Source organism: Lotus japonicus, chromosome 4, assembly GCF_012489685.1.
Source record: "Lotus japonicus ecotype B-129 chromosome 4, LjGifu_v1.2".
In the NCBI taxonomy this organism is placed as follows: Eukaryota; Viridiplantae; Streptophyta; class Magnoliopsida; order Fabales; family Fabaceae; genus Lotus; species Lotus japonicus.
In genome coordinates this window covers 46,456,393-46,475,357 of record NC_080044.1, presented here as the reverse complement: position 1 = coordinate 46,475,357, position 18,965 = coordinate 46,456,393, and the positions used below count along the sequence as shown (strand labels likewise).

The 18,965-nt window shown below is 39.3% G+C and overlaps 4 protein-coding genes across 4 annotated transcripts in view; 3 read left to right on the top strand and 1 right to left on the bottom strand.

Moving 5' to 3' along the window:
- LOC130712828 (uncharacterized) overlaps nucleotides 1-6,986 on the top strand; it is a 17,091-nt gene extending 10,105 nt beyond the window's left edge. Inside the window, exons 3-4 of the mRNA XM_057562646.1 lie at nucleotides 6,114-6,712; nucleotides 6,958-6,986. Of these exons, the coding sequence (XP_057418629.1) occupies nucleotides 6,114-6,712; nucleotides 6,958-6,986 (628 nt within the window). The remainder of the gene's footprint in view (nucleotides 1-6,113; nucleotides 6,713-6,957) is intronic.
- On the top strand, nucleotides 6,945-8,609 carry LOC130710086 (uncharacterized). Its single transcript, XM_057559240.1, has one exon. It carries the CDS (start codon nucleotides 7,449-7,451, stop codon nucleotides 8,571-8,573), a length of 1,125 nt encoding a protein of 374 aa, XP_057415223.1. The 5' UTR covers nucleotides 6,945-7,448; the 3' UTR covers nucleotides 8,574-8,609.
- A 1,497-nt stretch (nucleotides 8,610-10,106) lies between these two features.
- LOC130712827 (uncharacterized) lies at nucleotides 10,107-11,063 on the bottom strand. The gene is made up of 2 exons (XM_057562645.1): nucleotides 10,744-11,063; nucleotides 10,107-10,641 (listed from the first exon to the last, which is right to left on the bottom strand). The coding sequence occupies exons 1-2, from the start codon at nucleotides 11,061-11,063 to the stop codon at nucleotides 10,107-10,109; spliced, it is 855 nt and encodes a 284-aa protein (XP_057418628.1).
- A 4,922-nt stretch (nucleotides 11,064-15,985) lies between these two features.
- Nucleotides 15,986-17,582, top strand: LOC130712061 (uncharacterized). Its single transcript, XM_057561892.1, has 3 exons — nucleotides 15,986-16,920; nucleotides 17,005-17,076; nucleotides 17,239-17,582. Exons 1-3 carry the CDS (start codon nucleotides 16,294-16,296, stop codon nucleotides 17,242-17,244), a joined length of 705 nt encoding a protein of 234 aa, XP_057417875.1. The 5' UTR covers nucleotides 15,986-16,293; the 3' UTR covers nucleotides 17,245-17,582.
- The last annotated feature ends 1,383 nt before the right edge of the window (nucleotides 17,583-18,965 follow it).

Below are 18,965 nucleotides of genomic sequence, written 5' to 3'. Positions count from 1 at the left end.
GTATCAACAAACTTCAGAAGAAGTACGCCCTTCTGCACATAATCTCTAATGAAGTGATACTTTACCTCAATGTGCTTTGCCCTTGAATGCAAGATAGGATTCTTGCTCAACGAGATTGCAGCAGTGTTATCACAGTAAATTGGGATATTGCTCTCAAGGATCTGATAATCCTCCAGCTGATGTTTCATCCAGAGCATCTGAGTGCTGCATATTGCTGCTGAGATATATTCTGCCTCTGCAGTTGATAGTGCAATGGTTGATTGCCTTTTGCTTGCCCATGAGACTAGATTACTTCCCAGAAATTGACAATTTCCAGAAGTACTTTTTCTCTCTGTTCTATCTCCAGCATAATCAGCATCACAATAACCTGAAAGCTTATACTCTGATGTTTTCTTATACATCAAGCCAAGGTTAGTGGTGCCTTTCAGATACCTTAGGATCCTCTTAACAGCAGTTAAGTGGGTTTCCCTTGGATCTGATTGGAAACGAGCACATAAATGAACACTAAATAATATGTCTGGCCTAGATGCAGTTAAGTACAGAAGTGAACCTATCATGCCACGATAGAGCTTCTGACATACTTTACCACTTATATCTTCTTTTTCCAGAATGCATGTTGGATGCATTGGAGTCTTGGCCACTGTAGATTCCAGCATATTGAACTTCTTCAGAAGTTCTTTAGTGTACTTGCTCTGATGGATATATGTTCCTTCTGGTGTTTGATCAACTTGTATTCCCAGAAAGTACTTTAATTCTCCCATCATACTCATTTCAAATTCAGCCTGCATCATCTCAGAAAATTCTTTGCATAGAGATTGATTAGCAGAACCAAATATAATATCATCAACATAAATTTGCACAATTAAGATATCATCCTTATAAGTCTTGCAAAAGAGAGTTGTATCTACTTTACCCCTTACAAACTCATTCTCCAGAAGGAATGAGCTAAGTCTCTCATACCATGCTCTGGGAGCTTGCTTCAGACCGTAGAGTGATTTCTTCAATTTGAACACATGGTCTGGTTTCTTTTCATCTTCAAAACCTGGGGGTTGATGAACATAGACTTCCTCTGAGATATAACCATTTAGGAAGGCACTCTTTACGTCCATCTGATGTAGAACTATGTTGTGATTTACTGAGAAAGAAATCAATAGTCTGATTGCCTCCAGTCTTGCTACTGGAGCAAATGTTTCAGTGTAGTCTATTCCTTCCTGCTGGCTGTAGCCTTGAGCAACTAGCCTTGCCTTGTTTCTGACTACATCTCCTTTCTCATTTAGCTTGTTTCTGAATACCCATTTCGTTCCAATAACATGGACATTCTCAGGCTTCTTCACTAAGCTCCAAACATCGTTCTTGGAGAATTGATTCAATTCTTCTTCCATGGCCAGAATCCAATCCTTGTCCTGAAGAGCTTCATCTATGGACTTGGGTTCAATTAAGGACACCAATCCTTTCAGACTCAGCAAGGTCTCTTCAGAGGGTCTGAAGGCAGATCTGGTTCTGACTGGTTCATCTTTGTTGCCCAGAATCAATTCCTTAGGATGAGCTGCAGTGATTCTGCTCTTCTTCAGAGTTTGTGAGTTAGAGGGACCAGCTTCTTCCTCTGGTTCATCTTCCTCTGGCTCAACTTCCTCTGGAGCTTTGCCTTTGTCAGAAACATTAATGCTTAAATCTGCAAACTTTTCAACTAGCTTTGACTGGTCAGAGTCAAGCTTATCATCAAATCTAACATGAATAGATTCTTCAATAGTCTTAGCATCAGTATTATAAAATCTAAAACCTTTAGATCTATCAGAATAACCAAGTAATAGACACTTAGAAGATTTAGCATCAAATTTATGCAATCTATCCTTAGTATTGAGAACATAACAAACACAGCCAAAAGGATGAAAATAAGAAATGTTGGGTTTTATGTTCTTCCACAATTCATAAGGAGTCTTATTCAGAATTGGTCTCACAGAGATTCTGTTCTGAATGTAACATGCTGTATTTACTGCCTCTGCCCAAAAGTGCTTAGCCATGCCAGTTTCTTGGAGCATGGTTCTAGCCATCTCCTGAAGAGTTCTGTTCTTCCTCTCAACAACACCATTTTGTTGAGGAGTTCTGGGACAAGAGAAATCATGTGCAATTCCATAGGAATCAAACAGACTCTCAAACTTGTCATTCTCAAACTCTCCACCATGGTCACTTCTGACACGCACAATTCTACAAGCCTTCTCGTTTTGCACTTGAGCAATGAAGGTAGAGAACACAGCATGAGACTCATCCTTGCGGGTTAGAAACTTTACCCATGTCCAGCGGCTATAGTCATCAACGATAACCATCCCATATCTCTTGCCACCTATAGACTCAGTTTTCACTGGTCCAAACAGGTCGATATGCAGAAGTTCTAACGGCCTTGAGGTTGAGACAACATTCTTTGCCTTGAAAGGGACTTTTGTGAATTTGCCTTTCTGACATGCTTCACAAAGAGCGTCTGAAGCGAACTTCAGATTGGGTAAGCCCCTGACAAGGTTTAGCTTGCTCAGCTGAGAAATCTTTCTCATACTGGCATGCCCTAACCGTCTATGCCATACCCACTGCTCTTCATTAACAGACAGAAGGCACTTCACATTCTGAGCCTCCAACTCAGATAATCTGATCTTATAAATGTTGTTCTTCCTCTTGCTGTTAAACAGAACAGAGCCATCGATCTGACTTACAGCCCGGCAGGACTTTTGATTGAATATAACATCATAACCCTTGTCAGCTAATTGACTTATAGACAATAAGTTATGTGTTAAGCCGTCTACCAATAAAACATTATCAATGCATGGACTACTATCTACACAAATAGTACCAGTACCAACAATTTTACCCTTTTCATTTCCTCCGAAGCCAACTTCGCCTCCAGGCTTAAGTTTCAGCTCTCGGAACATACGCTTTTCTCCCGTCATGTGACGCGAGCATCCACTGTCCAGATACCATGATTGGTGTTTCAGTGGAGCTATCAAGGATATCTGCAACATAGATAATCTTGTCCTTAGGTACCCACTTTCTGGGTCCTCTTTTGTTAGTTACCCCAGAGGTTCTGATCACCTTGGGTGTCTCAACATAATATTTTAAAGGAATATTTGCATGATATTTAGTCATAGAGAAAGATCCCTTTTTAAGAGGGTTTTTAGCAACTTTAACAGGTACAGGATCAGGCAATATGGTACCAGAGGGAACAAAGCATTCATATAAAGATTTAGCTTTAGACACAGAAGGCTCATTTCTAATTGGTTTAGAATAGCCAATGCCATGCATTCCATTTCTGCTTACACCATAGATCATTGAAGCCATTAAGCTTCTATCTACGCTTTTAGCCAAAAATCTTTGAAAAGATTTTTCATACTTAGATTCATGCTTACTATCAGAGGCATCGCAGGCAATAACTTCTTCTAACTTAGCAATTTGATTCTTAAGCACAGAGTTAGAATTAACTAAAGCATGGTTATCATTTTTCAAATCAGATATGATTTTCTCATGTTCAGAAGGAGTTTTAGAAACAGCAGATAAGTTCTTTTTCAGCTTCTTATGCTTAGACAATAAGGAGTTATACTTATCCATGATATCAGACAAAGCATGTTTCAGTTCAGAGGTAGAGAAGGAAGCAAATACCTCATTTTCATCGTCAGAGTCTGGATCTCCTTCTGATTCTGAGTCAGAGTCAACAGCTTCCTTTGACTCTGCTCCTTTGTCTTTGACAATAGCCATGAGTCCTTGGACTTCACCATCAGAGTCAACATCCTCTGACTCTGATTCATCGAATGTCACCATCAGACTCTTCTTGGTCTTGAAGTGCTTCTTTGGCTTCTTGTCCTTCTTCAATTTTGGACAGTCACTTTTGTAGTGCCCTGATTCTTTGCACTCAAAGCAAGTGACTTCCTTGATTGATGACTTCTTCTGACCTGAGGATTCAGACTTTCCTCTTGCCTTTCCAGAGCCTTTGAACTTGCTCTGCCTGTGCTTCCAGATGCGGTTGAGTCTCTTGGAGATCAGAGTCAGCTCATCTTCATCAGAATCTTCTGATGCCTCTTCAGATTCTTCTTCTTCAGCTTGAAGAGCCTTTGACTTCTCAACCTTAGCCTTTTCAGATTTGGATTTCAAGGCTATGGACTTTTTCCTCAGATCTTGCATCTCTGAGCGCTTCAGCTCATGGCATTTCAAAATGCTGATGAGTTCTTCTAAACTCATATTCTCAACGTCTCTCGTGAGCTCTATTGAAGTCACCAAAGGCATCCAACTTTCAGGAAGACACCTGATGACCCTTATGACATGATCTTTTGTTGTGTAGCTCTTGTTGAGAGGACGTATGCCAGCTACAAGCAGTTGAAATCTGGAGAACATTTCTTCAATGGACTCATTTGGCTCCATGATGAAGGATTCATACTTTTGGATCAAAGACAATGCCTTTGATTCTTTGACTTTCTTGTTTCCTTCATGAGACATCTTCAGAGAATCAAAAATGCCTTTAGCAAACTCACGATCTGTAATCTTCTGGTACTCCTCATAGGAGATAGCACTTAGAAGAATTGCTCTTGCTTTATGATGTTGTGAGTACAGCTTCTTTTGATCTGCAGACATCTCTGACCTTGGGATCTTTTTGCCATCTGCATCAACTGGACGCTCATAGCCATCCACAATAATATCCCAGAGATCTGCATCGAAACCCAGAAAGAAACTTTCCAGTCTATCTTTCCAATATTCGAACCTTTGACCATCGAACATAGGAGGCTTTGCGTTGTAACCATCTCTTTGAGTTTCACTGGTGGTGGCAGCCATTGTTTTTCACACCGGCCCGGATCACTGAACACTGTTAGGTGTGGTAATCAGAACTTGCGCTCTGATACCAATTGAAGGTATGAAAAACGGTAGAAAGGGGGGGTTTGAATAACGTTTTCAGTACAAAACTACCACCTTAAAGATTTTAACAAATCTTTTCGAGAACTAAGTGCAAAAGATAGAGATAGAAAAGCACACAAGGATTTTATCCTGGTTCACTTGATAAATCACTCAAGCTACTCCAGTCCACCCGTTAAGGTGATTTCTTCCTTCTTAGAATGAAGGCAATCCACTAATCAGGTAAGAGTTACAACTGCACTTGAAACCTACAAGTGACTAACAATTACACTGACTTAGCTCACACTAAGATTCACTCTCTTAGTCTTCTCTAGGATCCGATCAACCTTGATCTCCTAAAGGAAAATCAAACAACTGTTTGAGGTTGGTGTTTACAAGGGTTTGCTTCTGAATAAGCTGAGTGTAAACTAAATAAATTACAAGATGAAAGAAAGCTTAGAATATATCTTGCGCGTGTGTATTGCTTCTTGTATATTTCTTCTAGCCGCTTCTTTCAATCTTCAGCCTCTATATATACTCCAAGGATTAGGGTTGAGCGTTGCATGGGAAATGCTACCGTTGGAGGGCAGTTCTGGAAAATCCAGCTTCTGCTGTGGCTGAGAACGTTAGGTAGGTCGTCAGGAAGGTACACTTGCTTTTGTACTTGGATAGCGACTTGACCTTTTAACCTAGGAGACTTCTGATCAGAGGAATGCTTCGTATTGGAACTTGTGAAGCCGGTTGATCAGAGTCAGAGGGAAAGCACAGATCCTCTGACCATTGTATCTTCTGATTCTGAACTCAGAGGGAAGAACATGGCCTTCAGAGTTTCTTGCTTCTGGACTTCAGAGTATCCACTATTCAGCTTCTGGATCTTCAGAGTCTTCTACACCATCAGAACATCTGAACCTTCAGTGTTTCTTGGTTGTCAGAGCTTCTGGATCTTCAGAGCTTCTAGCGACTGAGTCCACATCAGAGTTTGTATATCTTCAGAACTTCTGAAGCTTTTCCACTGTTCATACTGAACATGGTGATTGCGAAAGCGTTGCTTGGGTTACCCTTTATACACAGTGCTTCTGATTTGTGTGAGATTGAGTTGAGGTCAGAGCCTGTAAATAGCACACTCAGAAAAACACGTTAGAGTACCACAATTGTTCATATCAAAATGTTAACTTGTAATCATCAAAACATAGAGTTGTACTACTAGATCAAAACTTGATCTTACATTTATCATTTGATATTCATCTCAGGTGGCCTCCAGTCAAACGGTTGAATTTCCATTTGGAAAATCAGCAGAGAATATTATTTAAAGATGATGAAGATCTGGAAGAAGTGATAAACAAGCCATCTTCTCAAATAACAATGTTCTTGGCTTGGATGAGGGCAAATCGACAGTTTCAAGAGGCTAGAGATATGACTTATGCAGAGTTTCCAAATAAATTTGTTTTTGATCGCCAATCAAATTGTTGGCGACCAAGAAAGAAAGGATATTCAATTGGTAGACTCCAATATGTGCCTCCTGGAATTGGTGAGCTTTACTATTTAAGGATACTTCTAACTGTTCAAAAAGGTTGCACAAGTTTTGAGAGCATTAGAACGGTTAAAGGCGTTGTGTATCCTACATTTCACGATGCATGCTATGCACTTGGATTATTAGCTGACGATCGTGAATATATAGATGCAATAATTGAAGCAAGTGATCTTGGATCTGGCAATCAATTACGAAAGTTGTTTGTTTTCTTGATAACTTCAAGTACAATGAACAAGGCAGAATTAGTTTGGGAAAAGACATGGATGATTCTGTCAGATGGGATAGTGCATAGCAAACGAAAATGGCTGGGAATTCCAGGTATGTGTATTCGATTTAATCAACATATATGTTGTATAATTATTAATTAGTAAATCTTGCATAATAAATATACACATGTATATATATAATGTTTTAGTAAGACATTATTATATACTCATGATATATATATATTAATGAAATTGCAACAAAATTTGCATTTTAATAATATAATTTGTTTACTATTTACTGATTTACATGTTGATGATAATGATCTAAAAAATCTTTGTCTAATTGAAATTGAGAAGCTGATGCAAGTGAATGGAAGATCACTTAAAGAATTTCCATGTCTTCCTTATCCTCAGCCATGTGAAGGACTGCAATTTGATAATAAGTTTATTGTTGATGAACTTAATTATGATAAAGTTGAGATGGAAATGCTTCATAAAAAACTGTTGCCTTCTTTAACTTATGAACAACTGGATGTTTATAAAGAAATCACTAATGTAGTTCTTACAAAAAAAAAGGTGGTTTTTTCTTCCTTTATGGATTTGGTGGGACTGGAAAGACATTTGTATGAAACACTTTGTCTGCAGCGTTTAGAGCTAAAGGTCTAATAGTTCTCAGTGTTGCTTCAAGTGGTATAGCTTCGCTTTTATTGCCTGGTGGAAGAACTGCACATTCTAGGTTTTCTATACCGATTTCAATTAATGAATGTTCCACTTGCAATATAAAACAAGGATCACAAAAGGCAGAGTTGCTTCAGAAAACCAGTTTGATTATATGGGATGAAGCTCCAATGCTTAACAAATACTGTTTTGAGGCTCTGGATAGAACTTTAAATGATATAATGAGACATGACATGGCATGTAATGAATATGTTCCTTTTGGTGGGAAAGTTGTAGTGCTTGGTGGAGATTTCAGACAAATCCTACCAGTGATCTCAAAAGGCAGTAGAAGTGATATAGTTGGATCAACTATTAATGCTTCATATTTATGGAAGCATTGTAAGGTTCTCAGGCTGACAAAAAACATGAGACTTTTGAATTCTCAGTCATCCTCGGCTATGGAAGATATTAAGAATTTTGCAGAATGGATTCTTCAGGTTAGTGATGGTAAATTGAATTGTCATGGCGGTGAAGACTCAGAAATTGAAATCCCAGCAGATTTGTTGATTGATGATTCTGAATGCCCTTTAAATAAGTTGGTTGAGTTCACCTATCCAGCAATGTTGACGAATTTGACTTTGAAGAATTATAAGTATTTTGAAGAGCGGGCTTTATTGTCTCCTACATTAGATAGTGTGGAAAATGTAAACAACATGATGTTGTCTATGATTCCAGGAGAGGAAAAAGAATATTTGAGTTCTGATTCCACTTGCAGATCTGATGAAGACTCTGAAATAGATGCTGAATGGTTTACATATGAATTTTTAAATGATATTAGATGTTATGGAATTCCAAATCATAGATTAATCCTGAAGGTTGGAGTTCCCATCATGCTGCTACGAAACATTGACCAATCTGGTGGTTTATGCAATGGTACTAGATTAATTGTGTCAGATCTTGGAAAAAATGTTATAGGCGCACATGTTGTTACAGGTCAAAGAGCAGGAGAAAAGATCTTCATACCTAGAATGAATCTAATTCCTTCAGATGGTGGATTGCCGTTCAAATTCCAAAGGAGACAGTTTCCTATATCATTGTGTTTTGCAATGACTATTAACAAAAGCCAAGGTCAATCATTGCCTCATGTTGGATTATATTTGCCGAAACCTGTGTTCACACATGGTCAGCTCTATGTTGCATTGTCAAGGGTGAAGTCCAGGAAAGGGTTGAAGATATTGATTTTAAATGACGATGGAACACTTTCAAAATCAACTAAAAATGTCGTATACACTGAAGTGTTTGATAACATATATTAGACATTTCATTTTTTCTAATAAAATAAGGACGTAAAAATCCTCTCATATTCTCTTTTTATTAGTTATATGAAATGCTATAAATTGTTTGTGCATCGTATTTTGTAAATGACATAATATGGGAATAAGTGTGCACATGTGTATTTAATATGTATTAAGTTAGTATTGTAATAACTTCAGCCATTGAATTTATTTTATAGCAATACTTAGTTTATGTGTTCTATCTATCTATGTGTGCTATGTGAATGGTTATGCCAATAAATGGTGTGTTTTGTAAATTAGTGAATATATAACTTCATGTGATATGACTCATGACTCATCTACTTTTTTTTTTATTCCTATCTAAATATATGAAATGATATACAAATTGTATAACATATATTGTAAAACCAAATTGTCGTATACTTACACACAAATAGAAATAAAAATACATTTTTTAATTGCAAACAAAATTAATAAAAATATATTTATATTTTTTAAAAATTACTTGCTATACATACGCCATGCATAGCACGGGCACAGAGACTAGTTGGCCTACATGTTGCAACTAGAACTCTCTTATCAACCCACACGAACACTGATAATTGATCATGTTAGGATTGGGAAAAAACCTCATAGTGAAACGATAGAGAAAATAGGATAAAAGGAAATATTTTTGGTGTTTTTATTATTATAACCGGAAAATAAGATAAATAAGAGATTGGTTTCTGTCCAGAGACTGATTGGTTCCTCCAATAGGGATGGTTCCCTTTACAACTCAATGATTCAATCTATGACTCTAACTTAAGGAGGATACTCCTATTTATAATAATCTTATACAAAGACAATATCGTAAAAGATATAGTATAATCCAGATAAAATATGACTCATAATAAAGGTAGACTCTCTAAATAGAATATGGTTTAATTGCACATTTGCTCCCTCATCTTTTACCATTGTGCGAAGTCTCTCCCCCATATTTAAAATGAGCGAATTTCCTCCCTCATGTTTCAAATTGTGAAAATTGAGTCCTGCCGTAATCTTTCCATCCAATTGCTAACGACAGTTGCTATTTTCACCCCCTTTTTACTATATGCACCACCTACACTAAATTTATTAAAAAAAAATTTTAATTTCTATCTTCATTGTAATTTTTTTTTACTAATTTATATTTTTAAGTATTTTTTTCTATTAATTGTATTTAACTTATTTCATTTATTTTTTTCTTTATTTTTATTTATGATCGAGGGGTGTGGTTAGTAAAAGGAGGAAGTGAAAATAGCAACCGCTGTTAGCAATTGGATGGAAAACTAACGGCAGCACGGAGTAAATTCCCTCATTTTAAACATGGGGGAGCGACTTCGCACAATGGTAAAAGATGAGGGAGCCAATGTGCAATTAAGCAAAAAATATAAACTCCTAAAATAGAAGATTGACTCTAAAACTAAAAGATAGACTCCTAAATTAAAATAAACTAAATCCCTAATATTTAGAATCCTAACAATACTCCCCCATAAAATCAACCTTGTCCTCAAGGTTAGAAGCTAGCATAATCGATCAAATTATCTCCTCCCGAATCCCATTGCAGGTGGCAAATTGAGTGACCGCTCGAATTAACAAGTGCACATGTGTCCATATCCGGCAGCATTGGAGGAGGTCGCTTGGACAACATGAGGACCCAGAAGGATTAACAGACCCAGAAGTCGTCCCCTTACCTTGAGGACGAACATACGACTTCTTCGGATAGTTCTCGCCCTTGTCATTCCTGCATTGGTTAGCCCTAGTCGGACCTCCACTTCCTTGCTTAGACTTATTCAGACCTTGGTACTTTTCTCTTTGGTTATCAATAGCCTCAATTCCCTTGGTCTTTTCCACCAATACTTGGTAGCGGTTGATCCCCAGCGGTTGCACCGCCCTTTGTAGCTCGTAGCTTAGCCCATGAACAAAACGTTCACACATGTAGCCTTCCTCCACTTGCCCTCGAAAGTAGCGAAAGTGTTTCGCCAATGATTCCAACTTAGCAGCATACTCCGCCACGGTCATACCCCCTTGACGAAGTCTCAGAAACTGTGCCTCCTTGGCGGCTCTTGCACTAGCAGGAAAGTATTTGTCTAGAAAAGCTCCACGGAAACACTCCCAAGTGATAGCTTGATGGTCGACTTCCATCATAGCTCTAGCCCCACGCCACCAATACTCAGCTTCACCAGTCAACATGTAGGTCGCATAATTCACCCTCAACTCCGCAGTCGTATGCAAGAAAGTAAAGATCTTATCCAACTCTTGGAGCCATAGGTCAGCTTCCTCCGAATCAAAGCTTCCAGAGAACTTCAGTGGATCTTGACGCTTGAAATCATTCAGACCCCTAGTCTGAGCGGCAGCCAACTCGCGTTCCTCCCGCTGCACATGGCGAGCATTCTTTTCAGCTCGGTCTTGAGCAGTCACAATAGCAGCAGCAGCAGCACGTTGAGCTTCAGCTTCCTCCCTTGCAGCCGTGTTGGTAACTTGTTGTGCCATAAGGGCAGTCAGATTAGCAATAGATTGCTCCATCGGATTCATGTTGTCTAAACCTTGAGTCTCGTTCAGTTGTGGAAGCCTCCTGTTCCTGTTTTCATGAACAGTCAAAGACCACAACAGACACTCAGGTCAGAACAACACGAGGTTTTATGATAGATACCTATATATATACATATGTCAACTATATAACCAATACTAACTAGCATAAGGTTATTCATTCACGAACAACCTTCAGACACAAACAACAGTCGAATGAATGTGCTTAATGCATACCTCTTTCCCTATCAATACATAAAGTCTATACCTGGGATATCATCTAACAAAACAGGCAAGCAACAATTACAGTTAATATTTTGGTGGGGGTAATAACCACCAAGTCAAAAGTTAGTGGTTAGTGTTCATGGCAGCAACAACAAGAAAGAAACATCTAGTAGACAAAATAAACAATTATTCATATAGATTTATAATGTAACACTCTGTCAATCGATCAACACCCAGCCGATCAATTACAGAGTTTAAACAACCTAGCATAGAAGACCTATTCCCCAACTAGCTCTGGTTTCTCAACCAAAGCTCTGATACCACAATTGTAACGCCCCGATTTTCAGCCGTTACGGTAACAACCTGATAAAATAAATATGCAATGTTTTCCAAAAGGATTAATAAAGCGAGTAATTTTTTTCTTTTGAAATGTTTTCAAAACATGTAATGCCTACACCCAACAGTAAATAAAATCTACATCAAGCCTTGACCAAGGCAAGTTCCCGAATGTATGAACGAAAGAACACAACTACAAATCTAACGAATGAAATCAGATCCAACAAGGAATCTGTTATGCCACGACACCCTAATCCGACCTACTCCCTACGATCTCCACACCGGGGAACCGCAAGAAAGCAATGCATCGGAACCTACCCGAATCTCAAATGCAAATTCCTAAAAATTATTAGGCAAGCTTAAACCAATAACGGTAAGCTCTCTAACCCAAGGCTCTAACCTTAAACCCGACTCTACTCTTCATGTCTTCCACTAATCTTCAAGTCTTCAGCTCCGACTAATACAAAGGTCAAGTTTCATCGACAGTCCTCCATCGCCTAATAGCGTTAAGCGCCCAAACAACAAATAGCAAATAGAAAGGGTTAACTCCATGCAATTACCACGTATAAAAGGGAAAAGCATGCTATTAAAGTTTAAGTGCATAACATGACACATAAGCTAACAACTTAATTTCATATAGATGACAACGTATATCCAACAACATAATGATAGATTGAAATCAGTTATCAACAACCTCAACAATATAGCATCGAATCAGATATCAACCAAAACCATATAAGTGCCCTGTAGTACGACTAGGTGTTACTACCAAGACATATCAAATCAAAAGTGTCTCGCAAGACGGGACAGTCACCTGGTACGAAACCCATTGACCTGTCACTTAATATGCCACGAAGGCCACTCAATACGCCACGAAGGCCACACAGTACGCCACGAAGGCCACACAGTACAACCCAACAACGCATATGTACAAATATCAACACAGCATATAGCTACTTAGCACATGCTTAGTAGGTGATCCATCCCAACATCAACCACGAAAGCAGTAATGACAGAAACCAGTAAACGGCCGAAGCCTCTCAGAAAACGATACACACGTCTCAATAAGTTCACTCGGCCGAAGCCTCCAGAAAACATTTTCCCAGTTCAACACAACAACCATAATCAAATGCCAATCAATTTAAACACCTTCATCTCAAACGCATGCAGTGCGATAAAAGCATGCAAGACTCAAAGACGCGCTAAAACTGAGTTACCCTTACCTTCGTGAGTAGAAGTTGTGCATGGAAATTGCGAACCTAGAACAAGGAAACACAATCGTCAACACAAGCCCCACTAGAAACAACACTATCTAATAACACTAATCGAAACCGGAAAGAGAGCTTTGAAAGCTTCAGAGTTCCTATTTAGGCACAAATTGACAACAAAACTTCATTTGCTAAAACGCGCATAACTTGAGCTACAAAACTCGGAATGACACGAAACCAACGCCAAAATTTCGACAATCGAAAGAGCTACGCTATAGCTCAGGTCATAGAGACCCAAAAATTATTTTTGGACACAGTCCAATTCCTACAAGTTTCGGCCACTTCCAAAAATGGGGTTTCCCGAACTTTTTCTTCGATCTAATTTAATTCCTAGGTATTCTTAGGCGATATCTAGGCCAGGGAAATTCTCAGAAAAATTATCGGATCGAAAACTAGAACAGGGGTATTTTGGTCAGTATTTTGGTCATTATTTTAGCTCGGAAATTCAAAATTGGAATTTTTAAAAACAAATTTGATAAGCTTGATCCTAACGACATTCATAACAACTAATCTTACTGACGCTAAGATCAGTCGAGAGTTTTTGATCCAAAAAGAAAAGCTTTTACCCAAAAATGGGTATTTTCAGAAAATTGGACCTCTGCGACGATTCGGCGAGATTCAGCGAAAAGCAACTGGATATTCATGCTCTTGGGCACGTAGGGAATAAGTTTAGACAGAGAAATCAAGTTATTTGGATACTTTTACAAAAAGCTCAAAACTTTGAGCACATAAAGACATAGAGAAAAGCGACGGAATTTACGATCAGAGGTAAGGAATAGCATCAGTACCTCGAGGTCTACGCGTAGCAACGAACGACACGACGATCGGGCAAGAAATGGAATTTTCCTCTCCTCCTCTCCTGCTCCCTCAAAGCCACGGCCAAATGGGTGCAAAGGATGAAGAAATTTTGAAATTTAACTATTTATAGATTGGTGAAATCGCGGCAAAACGAATATTTTCCGATCCCGATTTTTCCTGTGCAATCCTCCGTGAATTCTAAGCGGGTTTCCGATGTCAAATTTCCAGAACTTGAATCAAGATTTTGGAATAAATGGAACGATCCAAAAAGCGGTATGAAATAATTCAACCCGAAAAACTACTTTTTGTAGCGAATGTTGGATGCAGAAACTTCCTTCTGAAGAAAGATTGGAAACATCGAAAGAAATGGGTGCACGCGTGTGGAATCTTCATTTGAAGCTCCGAATAGAAAAAGTCTTCATCCACAATTCGTTTTAAGGTTCTTGAGGTACAAGGAACTCGGTTTCGGCAACTTCCGAGAATCGAAATCGATCGTTCGTACAATCCAGGGTTTCTTGTTGAAACACTCGTCATGGAAAGGAATAGGAGAAGTTCTTATATTCCTCTGAATATTTTTGAATTCTGCTTCTATAGTGCTTTAAGAGCAGATTAGCCTTTAACTAACGTTTTCGCCCTAAGGCGGAAGTGAATAAAACTCGTGCTATAAACTATAGCGACTATAGTACCATTCTTAGTCATTTCCTGAATTTTCTTCTTCATAATACTAATCTAAACATCAAACACAAGTCAAGTTCCCCTCACGCTTACACAGAATCCTATGCGTGAGTTGGAAATTAATTATTTATTTAATTATAAAATCCTGGGTCTTACAGATTCAGACCACTACTTGTTGATTTGGTGGGTCCTTTACAGGGGAGCTTTATTCCAAGACGTGGCACGAAGAATAATATTTTTTTGACTCATGAAGTTATATGCATTATCCACAGAAAAAAGGTGGTGGTTTGGTGGCTAAATTTATATAGAAAAAACCGATGACAGAAGTAGTTGAGACTTGAGAGTTTCTTCATATTACGCTATATGATTATGAGTTTCTTCCATCCATTGTTGATCTTATCATGTGAAGTGTTTAAATGTTAACATATATGTCTAAGTTGCCTCCTTTGGTTCCCAAACAAGGACTTAGGTAGGGTAATTCTCTCTCCCTATATATTTGTGTTGTGCATGGAGAATTTAGCTATTAGGTTCATAATTTGGGGGATGAAGGGTTTTGTCATCCAGTTCGGGTTACCAAGAAAGACATTGGTATATCTTATCTCATTTTAATTATTATCCTTATTTAAAAAAAAATCATGCAATCTCATTTCAAACTTCATCCTTTTCATAGAACTTCGTACATGAAAAGTTAGTATTGAAGCATGCCACATACACCAAATTATCGGGATGAAAATCTCTTGATTTCATCTCGCATGGAAGCACTTTATGTGCATAGATGAAAATACTCAAAAAATGTTTTGTTCACACCTCCAAGTGGAAAAGAGGTGAAGCGAGGAAAGAGATAGGAAGATAAGAGAGCGAAAGTATGAGATGTGATAGGTGATAAGATAAAGTATGAGGAGATAGATAGACACAAAATTGAGTGGAAATGACGTGGAAAGATAAAGAGGTTTGAATGAATCAATGCTCGAAAATATTTTGTATTAAGAATGTTAACAGTTTGACAAGTGTGAAGGGAAAGCAAAAGCAACCGTTCTCCTTAGAAGGAAAAAAATATATAAACTAGTAAAATTCTCCAAGAATTATAAAATTTACTTTTCACCATAAATAGGAAAAAAATGAGGATATGTGCCAACTAGAGAAGAGAATTCTGAAGTTGTAATCCGACATATGTCTATCACCTTCAACATTAGCGAGAGGTGGGGGGAGGTTATTCAAAGAAGGGGGGGGGGGTATAAGTGAAAATGAGGACATAAGGTTATAGGAGCAAAAGTAACTACCAATTTGTAGGTGATGATAAAACGTGACACAAAACGACATGACGAGCAATGCATTTGACGCTACGCAACACAATGAGCCATTATTACCTGTGAGTGCCTCAATGGGCGACATGTGCCACTACACAGTGGAGGCGCGATGTCGTGAGGCATGGTGATCTGTGAGCGGCTCGACACGGTGGTGCGATGTGGCTTGCTCGATAGGATGGCGTGGTGATGGAGGCAAGGTACCCTAGAAAGGGACACAAAGGAGAATAAACAGAAAGATAAAAGGGTTGATCGTATCAAGAAGAAGGATAGCCCAACTAGAAGAAAAGAAAAGGAAAATGAAAATTAACAAAGAATGAACCAACTCTATTTTTCCCCCATACCACACTTCTTCTTCGTCTCACAGCGTGCAGCGCCTCTTTCGTCCTCTCCTCTCTGAAAAACCGCCTCCACCGCCGCCACCACCACCACCACCACCACCACCGCCACCCCTCACATGCTCACCATTCATTCACTCCCCTAACTCTACACGACACCGTTTCCGAACCAAACAACGCAACCCTTCCTTCATCTTCCTCGTTCAGCTTCTGAAGGCACTTCTTCCACTGTGTGCGGTTTCTCTTCTCAATGGCCACCACACCTGCACCGGTGAAGTCTCAGCATCTCCACAACTTCTCCCTCCCCTTACTCAAATGGGGTGCCACTGCCACCCCCAACACCAGCAACACCAACCACCACCACCGCTCTCGTCGCACCCCCGATCACCCCTCCGAACCCGACTCCGAGCCTGATTCCCGACCTCACCGGGTCGGATCCCGAACCGCACGCAACCGATTCGCCGCCGCCGCTTCCTGCTCCCCCAAGCAGCAGCAAGAGAGACCCAGCAACCACGACGAAACCGATGATGAAGCCGGCGGTGAGGAGGCGGTGCAGAAGCCATGGAACCTGAGACCTCGGAAACCGGCGCTCCCGAAGGCCAGCGCGTTCGAGATCGGAGCCGGTGCCTCGAGGAACGGCAATACCAACGGTGGCGAGTCGCAGGAGGCGGGTAACCACCACGGGGAGAATCCGGCGCCGAAGTCGCTCCGGCTGAGAGGGTTTACGGACACCCAGTGCCCGGAGAAGAAGGAGAAGAGGAAATTCTGGATCGCTCTGTCGAAGGAAGAGATCGAAGAGGACATCTTCATCATGACCGGGTCTAGGCCCGCTCGCAGGCCTAGGAAGAGGCCCAAGAATGTGCAGAAGCAAATGGATGTAAGCTTCTTCTTCTCCTTCTTCATCTTCAACCTCTGCTTATGCTTCAGGTTCTGAAAACTCTTTCTGTGTTTTGTTTTTCAGAGTGTTTTCCCTGGCTTGTGGTTAGTGGGGGTCACTGCAGATGCTTACAGGGTAGCAGATACACCTGCAAAGGTTCTCAATTTCCTTCCTCTTGTCATGGATATTTTGGTGTTTTGTGTTTGTTGTTGATTGTTTTTCTTTTCTGGATTTGGTATTAGAACAATTTGCTGGTGGATTATGCAATTTGGTGATTTTGATTATCTATATTGATTTGATGATCATTGATTCTTGCAGAGGTAGGGAAGTGGCAAGTGAATCATAGCTTGCTTAAGAAACTGGTTAGGAAGCTTTTTGGATATGGTAAATGTGACTTGGGCTGGTATGGAGGTATAGACGCGCAGAATTTTGTAAAGAGCTTGAAGGAAATGTTGGATTATGGAGAACATATATTGCTAGTTCCCTTGCTTTTGTTGTTTCCTAGCTATAGATGCAAGGGATTGCTGCTTTAGTTGTTTTTTTTTTACTTGTTCAAGTGGTCTATTGATGTGAGCAAAGAAATTTATATATGAGTATATATAGGTTAGTTAATAGAGTCAAATACAATGAGTTAATGATAATTTCAGAGCTTCTGTTTGGAATTTTGCTTTTCTTGTTATTTATTAGTTCTGATTCATCAACTGCTTTCGGTGTTTACAGGCTTCCCTACATCGTTGGGGGGCAGAGTAGCAAGCATGTAGTTAAATTTGCAAACCTACAATTCAATACTTTTGGAGGCACTGCATGCTTCCTGGCTCTGGAAGAGGCCTTTCTCACAAGAACCCTGATGAGGTTGAAAGTTTGTTTATATACAATGCAATGGCTGCAGCCTGCATGCTTTCTGCCTTCTCCTATATATGTGCTCCCTTTTAAGATAGGTAGCTTTGCATGAAGACAAGCAAATCCTTGACATCAATGGAAAGAAACTTTAGAACGGTTTAAAATCCGTTATTCTGATTAGAACAAATCCCAACCAAATGACATCTGTCATTAAAAGTTTTAGAATTAGTTGAAAATAAACAAGGAGTATTAGAGAGTCATGTTAGCATTGGTTTACTAAGCTTTTTTTTTGGTTCTCTGTTTGATACTGTGATAAAGTTTGGTCCTGGAAGATAACTGGTGTATCTGCCTTCTTATGTGAAACTCATCCCCATAGAAATAGGAATTGTGGATTTGAAGTTGTACTTGTGATTTCGCATGCTTGGATCAGCTTTTGTTCTCAGAATCAGTTGTGAAACTCCAAATCTACTCACTTAAGTTTCTTCCCGGAATTGATTGTGGCTTTAGAATCAAATGTAGTGAGATTTCCAAGTTTTGTCTGATGTGCTTTACACTCCATTTTCCAAAGGAGGAAAGGTCTCAACAGGAATTTCGATGTTTTTACACTATTGATTTCTATCTTGGAATCTTCTTCTCAAGCTGCATGGTCATATACTAGTTGATATGATGAATGGTGATTGATGCTCTATTCTCTTTCCCTTGCCAACCATCTGCATGAACATGGTGCATCATCTTATGTGCAGTGGCACTAGGTCACTAACAACAATTGGAGTGTATGCTTCTATATCTTGTTCAGGCAGTAGAGCCTAAAAGAAACTTGGCTTTAATCTGGCTCTGCAGAATTAAAAAATTTAATGACCAAGTGCAAACAGTCCACATTTGCACACAGTTAGTTCAATTGGTTCGTACATTGTGTCCTTGCAATAAACAACTGTTTTCTGCATTTTGCGAAGAAGAATCAAGATTTTGGATGTAGTCAGGTTTGTGTGTCGCTTTTTGATTGTGGTTGACAAAAAACCTATTGCATATTTATTCATGCCATGTGCCACTTCCAAATTTCCTTTTTGGTAGCACTGGTGGGGATACAATATCCAGGGTCGTTGAAAATTGAGTAAGTGGAATAAAAGAATGCTAGTTGAGTGGACTTGATCACATGAATGTTTGATTAACCTTTTGTACTTGTTTCCTCCCTACGTCCATCTTTT

Coding starts and splice junctions, on each gene's coding strand:
- LOC130710086 (XM_057559240.1), top strand. CDS start 7,449: ATGCTTAACAAATACTGTTTTGAGGCTCTGGATAGAACTTTAAATGAT.
- LOC130712827 (XM_057562645.1), bottom strand. CDS start 11,063: ATGGCACAACAAGTTACCAACACGGCTGCAAGGGAGGAAGCTGAAGCT. Junction 10,642..10,743: donor ATGTTGACTGGTGAAGCTGA/GTATTGGTGGCG, acceptor CTTTCCTGCTAG/TGCAAGAGCCGCCAAGGAGG.
- LOC130712061 (XM_057561892.1), top strand. CDS start 16,294: ATGGCCACCACACCTGCACCGGTGAAGTCTCAGCATCTCCACAACTTC. Junction 16,921..17,004: donor ATGTGCAGAAGCAAATGGAT/GTAAGCTTCTTC, acceptor TTTGTTTTTCAG/AGTGTTTTCCCTGGCTTGTG.